This window comes from Drosophila serrata, unplaced genomic scaffold (assembly GCF_035046125.1).
Source record: "Drosophila serrata isolate PLE 108 unplaced genomic scaffold, ASM3504612v1 contig_240, whole genome shotgun sequence".
In the NCBI taxonomy this organism is placed as follows: Eukaryota; Metazoa; Arthropoda; class Insecta; order Diptera; family Drosophilidae; genus Drosophila; species Drosophila serrata.
Genome location: NW_028257138.1, coordinates 11,264,310 through 11,271,219, shown reverse-complemented (window position 1 = coordinate 11,271,219; position 6,910 = coordinate 11,264,310). Strand labels below are relative to the sequence as shown.

The 6,910-nt window shown below is 39.8% G+C and overlaps 2 protein-coding genes across 3 annotated transcripts; one reads left to right on the top strand and one right to left on the bottom strand.

The window, feature by feature from the left end:
* The first annotated feature begins 2,410 nt into the window (after positions 1-2,410).
* On the top strand, positions 2,411-4,292 carry FucTB (alpha-(1,3)-fucosyltransferase 10). Of its 2 annotated transcripts, XM_020952081.2 has the most exons (4): positions 2,411-2,822; positions 2,923-3,323; positions 3,379-3,556; positions 3,613-4,292. In XM_020952081.2, exons 1-4 carry the CDS (start codon positions 2,589-2,591, stop codon positions 4,111-4,113), a joined length of 1,314 nt encoding a protein of 437 aa, XP_020807740.2. In that variant the 5' UTR covers positions 2,411-2,588; the 3' UTR covers positions 4,114-4,292. The 2 variants fall into 2 exon arrangements, with proteins under 2 accessions (XP_020807740.2, XP_086687581.1); XM_086831455.1 differs by lacking the exons at positions 2,411-2,822; positions 2,923-3,323 and having other exon boundaries at positions 3,362-3,556.
* Positions 4,293-5,388: 1,096 nt separating this feature from the next.
* Positions 5,389-6,378, bottom strand: Fbp2 (Fat body protein 2). The gene is made up of 2 exons (XM_020952083.2): positions 5,950-6,378; positions 5,389-5,888 (listed from the first exon to the last, which is right to left on the bottom strand). Exons 1-2 carry the CDS (start codon positions 6,271-6,273, stop codon positions 5,442-5,444), a joined length of 771 nt encoding a protein of 256 aa, XP_020807742.2. The 5' UTR covers positions 6,274-6,378; the 3' UTR covers positions 5,389-5,441.
* Between the last annotated feature and the right edge of the window lie 532 nt (positions 6,379-6,910).

Here is a 6,910-nt window from a genome sequence, read left to right as displayed (position 1 = left end):
TCATCAAAATCCGTTCAGTCATTCATAAGAAATTCTGACTTTTTCATTTATTTCTATTTATGGGCGGGAAAAGAATAAATGAATCTGGCAGCACTACTTTGCCTAAATAAGTAAATTTGATTTGAACTTTATAGATAAACCTATGCAAAGGAAAGCTGATACAGTAAATGGCATTGCAGCACTGAATATTTTGATCTATGTTTCATCAAAATCCGTTCAGTCGTTCCTGAGAAATTCAGGCTTTTTCATTTATTTTCATAAATACATACATGTATGTATGTGTGTATGTCCCACCAAAAAATATTAAATAAGAAAATGTGATTTAAACTTAATGGTAGGACTTATGTATGCAAAAGCAATAAAGGGCATCGTAGTTCTGAACATTTTAATCCAATATATACTAGTGAGAGTATATAGACGACTAACTGCAAAGTTTTATTTATATAACTTTAAATATATTGCTTATAATTAGACGGACGGACAGATGGACATGGCCAGATCGACTCGGCTGTTGCTGCTGATCAAGAATATATATACTTTATATGGTCGGAAATAATTTATTCTCAGCGTTGCAAATTTTTCACCTGAAATCATATTACAAAGCAAGGACATTGAAGCTCTAGATTTGCGAAACAAATTTTCGAAATAGCATTTAATAGTCTGCTCAATAAATGATATCATTATTCTAAGCAATTTGGTAGGTGTTTCATCAAAATCCGTTCAGCCGTTTAGGAGAAATTAACATTTTAATTACTAATTTATTTACAAAAGAGGCATGACTATGCACCCCTGGTACCCAACTGCAATAAATGAAAATGTCAGATTTCTCATTAAGGACTGAACGGATTTTGATGAAACATAGATCAAAATGTTCAGAATTGCGATGCTGTCTATGGGACAATCTTCCTTTTGCATAGGTTTAGCCATAAAGTTTAAATCAAGTTTTCTTGTTTTTAGGCAGGCAGGGCTGCGGGATACACTTTTATTTCGCCCGTACATTAAGGGAAATAAATGAAAAATTCGCGTTTTCTTATGAACGCCTAAACGGATTTTGATGAAACATGGATCAAAATGTTCAGAACTGCGATGCTGTTCATTATATTACCTTCATCTTGGATAAGTTTAACCATTAAGTTTAAATCAAATTGACTTAATGTTTGGCAGGCAGTGCTGCCAGGTTTATTTATTCTTCTCCGGCACATTAATGGAAATAAATGAAAAAGTCGGAATTTCTTATGAACGCCTGAACGGATTTTGATGAAACATGGATCAAAATGTTCAGAATTACGATGCCGTTTATGAAACAGTTATCTTTCTTTTCCAAAAGTTCTACAATAAAGTTTAAATAAAAATGACCTAATGTTAGGCTGGCAGTGATGCCAGGTATATTTATTCTTCACAAGAACATTTATTGAAATAAATGGAAATGTGATGATTTCTCTTGAACGGCTGAACGGATTTTGATGAAACATCTACCAAAATGTTTAGAATTTCCATTTTAATTATGGGACATGCTTACTTTATACAATTGTTCAAATTGTCAATAGGAATTTTTTTCAGGATGCCAGGATGTCATCGATAGGTCGTTGGAAGCGCACCTATCGATAGGGAGCCAGATGGTGCCAGGGGTACATACTATATACTATATTATATAATAATTAAAAATGTATATTTCTCCTAAACGACTGAACGGATTTTGATGAAACACCCACCAAATTTCTTAGAATATCGATGTTATTTATTGGGCAGACTATCAAATGTCATTTTGAAAATTAGCTTCTCAAATCTAGTGCTTCAATGCCCTTGATTTGTAATATGATTTCAGGGCTAAAGTTTGCAACTTTGAGAATAAATTAGTTCCGATCCTATAAAATATATATATTCTTGGTCAGCATCAACAGCCGAGTCGAACTAACCATGTCCATCTGTCTGTCTATCCAATTATAGGCTAACTAGACCCTCATATTTAAAGCTATCTTAGTAACATTTTTCAGTTAGTCTTCTATTTCTTATAAGTTGAAACGGGTCGAATCGGACGACTATATAATATAGGTGTCATAGGAACGATCGGAAAATTTTTATAAAAATAAAAATAATTTTTGCTTTTCTTTAATTAAGGGAAAAGGTTAAACTGTTACTGAAAAAATGTATCTGTTGAACTACAAACAGAGTATGTGTAAATGTTACAAAACTAGGCATTGTTTGGATGATTTATTGACATAAATATATCTATAATTTATAATGTGTTCATTAATAGTGCTCGAACTGCAATGGTTTAGGTTTTGGAACTGGTTCTCTTCATGTTCACATATGGTTCCATTTTCATAGTTCGCGCCTAAGTTATCGGCCCATGTCCACCACTTACTGTTAAGCGATTTTTATCGAAATCTAACCGCTCAATTTCGATGCTAACATGATGTGTAAGGTGCCAGGCCCATTCGCACGTTTACCAACACTGAAAGCGAAAATCAGCTGTCAGCTGTTGAAAAAAATCCCCGTTCCAAAACAGCGGTGCACCGGCTTTTTAAAAAGAAACAAGGAAATATTATATTTAAAATATACAAATAATCGTGACCTGAAGCACAGCCATGCGGCTGCAACGACGTTGCTATGTGGCAGTCGGTGTAATATTCTGGCTTTGGCTGGCATTTCTCTTCGTCTGCTCCCAATGGATCTCGAGCTACGATAGCTCCAAGTCCCCTGATCCCATCCATCTGCTGTGGTGGTCACGTACCATGTCCTTCGACTACGACGAGGTGCGCCAGTGCGGCGTTGACACATGCCGCATCAGCAACAAGCGGAGCCGCCTGCCGTTGGCCCGGGTTCGTACTGTGTAGATTGCATCCCCTTATCCGCATCCGGCGGTGCCTTATCACATATGTATGCACATATAAGCTAAGCTTATTTCCTCTCCACAAACAGGGTGTTATGTTCTACGGATCTGACATGAAGATCAGTGACTTTCCGCTGCCTCGTGGACAGCAGCAAATTTGGGCCTTACTGCATGAGGAATCGCCCAGGAATGTGCCCTTTGTGCCCCACTTGGAATTTCTGCACAATTTCCACTTTACATCAACGTTCAGCCGCTACAGCAATATGCCACTGACCACACAGTATTTGCCCAGCGGGCAAGCTCTCACCTCGCTGGAATACCACATTCCGTATGACGAAAAGTCCAAGTCCTACCCATCGGCATCGATAGTGTTCCTGCAGAGCGATTGTGACACAATGTCCGGACGAGAGGATTATGTAAAGGAGCTGATGAAATATATGCAGGTTGATTCGTTCGGTGGCTGCTTGAAGAACAAGGAGCTGCCAGAGAGGTAAGTAGAGCCCTTTGAAGTCAATTAAGCAATCAACATTATCTTTTTTTTTCAGTTTAAATAAGGATTATCTGAACAATCTGTATTCGCCAGAGCTTTTGAAATTCCTATCCATTTACAAGTTTATGATTGCAATTGAGAACGCTGCCTGTCCCGATTATATAACTGAAAAGTTTTGGCGTCCCTTGGTCATAGGCGTTGTGCCCATTTACTTTGGCTCCTCCACAATTAAAGTAAGTTATTATTTGAATCTATTTAATGATGCATTTTAAATATTATATTTTTTAAGGACTGGCAACCGAATAACAAATCTGCAATTTATGTAAACGATTTCCCCAATCCGCGTGCCTTGTCCGAGTATTTAACCAAGTTGGCTAAAAATCAAACAGAGTATGATTCGTTTAGGAGCCACAAACTCAATACCCAGAATCCCATCTCAAATAAGTGGCTGCTCCTTAATCTAGTTACGCGCCAGTATCACATAGGCGACTCTTCGCCGGGTGAATCCCTTTTCGAGAAGTTCGAGTGCGCCGTCTGCCGACATGTTATCCATAACCCAATGAGTGAGCGGGCTCACTCCCGCCATTATGACTGCCCAATAAAGCCGGAGTTTGCTCCATTGGAGAATCAGGTGGAACCGGAAAATGTTGCCGACTGGCGATCCACACTTGAGGTGGGACAGTGCCAGGCAAAGGTTTTGAATGAGTTCATTCGCCGCAACTTTAGCTATAATAAAGCAGATTTTGCCGCCGAGCTCAGAAGGAAGATGGAGAAGAATAATTGTAATTAAGACTGAATTACCAAACGGATAATAGACAATCTCAGGTTAGAGCCTTGAACCTTGATTATACCATTATTTGTATTTATATACAAAGACGTACCTACATTAAAGTAATCTGTGATTTTTAACTATTATCGAATTGTAAATTTGTATTTTAAATACAAATAAAAACATATTTGTTATACGAATGTAATTGTTTATAGATTTTGCCTAGATTGGAGCTGGTTGTCGCCTACATTTTGGACTTTCGTCTTCCGGACAGGTTCTTCATCTGGTCTCATCATCGGAACATCTTCTTCAATCTGGATTAGGTTTTGAACACTACCATGATTCGACAACAAGCCCTGAGAACCGGTTTGAGTATGGATGCTTCCCAGATCTAGAGCTTGGTCAGGATCTTCGGTCTGTGGCACTTCAGTAATTTTAAGAGATGGACTTCTGCTGGCGATGGAAGTACGAGAAGAAGGCTTTGAGATCGATGGAAGTTCACGATTCGATTGATCCGCTGGATTCTCTTCTAGGGCTTGAATGTTCCGTGCAGTGACAAAACGGTTTGGCGATGAATTTCGGAATTCGCTATATTGCTCCCAATTAATTGTTGGCCATCTCCCGCCAGTCGTTCCAAAGTCTTGATTAATTTGGGTGCCTAGCCTTAGACCGAGAATGATGCCCTTGAGAATAGGGGAAAGTTCACACTCCAAAGGGTTTGCTTCCACTTGTGAAGTCGTCATTACGGTGCGATCCTCCTGTACTGGCTGGATGTTACGAACCTTATTGGGCTTCCTGGGCCTCCGCTTGGGAGCCGGGCGGCGCCTGATCGGATAGGAAGTGGGCCTATCAACCGGCACCCTGCGTTTCCGAGTCCTAGGCGGTTCTCGACATGTGGGAGAGTTTCGCGATTTAAATTTTGAATTTGGTACTTTCTGGCGCGAAGTTTTACTAGCTGGCGGGACATAATCACCGCAGTAAATACAAGTGTCACTTAATTCTGATACCGGACTATCGGTTGTGTCCGACATTGTTACAAGATAAATTACAAATTTAGCTATACAATTTTATATGGTAAACAATTTTGTACTTAAAGTTTGTTGTATTCCCAAAAAAAGAAATCAATGTGCTCTTTACGAGGCTACGAATGATTATGAGTACACGAGGGGTATAGGTCGAATATGTAAGTACAATATAAGTAAAAGCCTACTGTTTGAGAATTTGCAAGATTCAAATATCCCAAGACTGCTTTTGGATTTATATTATTTTTCCTTGGTATTAAAAAAACCATGTTGATTTATCTCTCTATCAAAGCTTTTTCTTTATTTGTTAACCTGCATTCCTTCTTCTTACATTTGCCAGTGCATCGTGGGCATCACTTCCTTCAGTTGTCCCATATTAACAATCCACATGCTGCCATTCTTCATCATCTCCATGGCCTTGATCATCTGGGTGGCAGCCTCCTCCGGCATCTGACGCTTGGCACTCTCCATGGCCTCCACCATGGACTCGGAATGATGCCAGGTGACATTATCCCTTAGGTTCATCATCATTTCACCTGTGGTAAGACCCGGGCACATGGCCATAAACATGACACCAGTTTTCTGATAGATCATCTTATCTCCCATAGAGCGAGTGAAGCCCAGGACGCCATGCATGGCACCGGCATAGACAGCAAAGGCAGGTGAAGGTTCCAAACCATAGACGGAAGCCAGGTTGACCACCATGCCGCCCAATCCCATTTGGGTTTTGTCCATATAAGGCATGGCCATCATTGTGGCATGGATCATGCCAGTCTAAAGAGAAAAATCAGAGTTATAAACAGATGAACAAGAAAAGTACAAGATATAATATTACCAGATTCATTCCCATCGTGGTCTCCACATCCTTGTCGAGCAGGACATTCTCAGCATTGATCATCACATCAAAGTGGCCCATCATCTGGCCCATCTTCTTCATGGCCTGATCAATGCACTTCTTGTCCATGAGATTCATTTGCATGAACACAACCTTGACGGAAGGATTAATGGCCTGCAGTTTCTTCATCATCTCAACGTTCTCCATGCGATGCATGATGCCCATCATTTTGATGTCCTGCTGCATCAATTGCATCATCATCTCCCATCCGATGCCACTGAAGCTGCCCACATAGACGACATTCTTACCGGTCCAATCGAACATATTGATTGATTTTTATTGATTTTCTTGGACTGCAATGGAATGATTGACTGACTGACTCCGTCTGACTAATTTCCACCAAGTGACTGCGCTTATATAATATCCCGGATGCCCTGCACCAGATGTCCAGCGCATCTTTCCAGATTACTTTGCACCGCGGAATGCAACAACATCGCCATCGATTCGTCTATCTTCTTATAGAGGGTCAGGGAGGTCAGAGATCAGGTCCCTGCAGAGGCATTGATACCTCTGAGAGCTTGGAAAAGACGACAACAAGTTAGTCACCAGCTGTTGCCAGAGGTTACCAGATAAGATTGCTATCAATGCAACCGAGGGCGTTGGCGTCTCGCCACCTGACATCTTCTGGAAGATTGTTCCTCATTAAAATAAATTGCACAATTTAATTGCAGGTAAGTGCGGCAATGTTTCAACAAAGTTGCATCAGTTTTGGTTTAGTATTGAGAGATTTAGAGGAAGGAATTTAATATAAAAGTAATAATTTTAAGCTAAAAACTGTTCTTTTAATAGGATTCTAAGTATAGATCCCAGGTTTTTATCAAGGAGTTAGAATGATCATCTTTCTGTTATTAGATAACAAAAACCCTTCTTATCTAGCGGTTTCCCTTTGGCTAATATATAA

Coding starts and splice junctions, on each gene's coding strand:
- FucTB (XM_020952081.2), top strand. CDS start 2,589: ATGCGGCTGCAACGACGTTGCTATGTGGCAGTCGGTGTAATATTCTGG. Junction 2,823..2,922: donor GCCGCCTGCCGTTGGCCCGG/GTTCGTACTGTG, acceptor CTCCACAAACAG/GGTGTTATGTTCTACGGATC. Junction 3,557..3,612: donor TTGGCTCCTCCACAATTAAA/GTAAGTTATTAT, acceptor ATATTTTTTAAG/GACTGGCAACCGAATAACAA.
- Fbp2 (XM_020952083.2), bottom strand. CDS start 6,273: ATGTTCGATTGGACCGGTAAGAATGTCGTCTATGTGGGCAGCTTCAGT. Junction 5,889..5,949: donor CCACGATGGGAATGAATCTG/GTAATATTATAT, acceptor TTTTCTCTTTAG/ACTGGCATGATCCATGCCAC.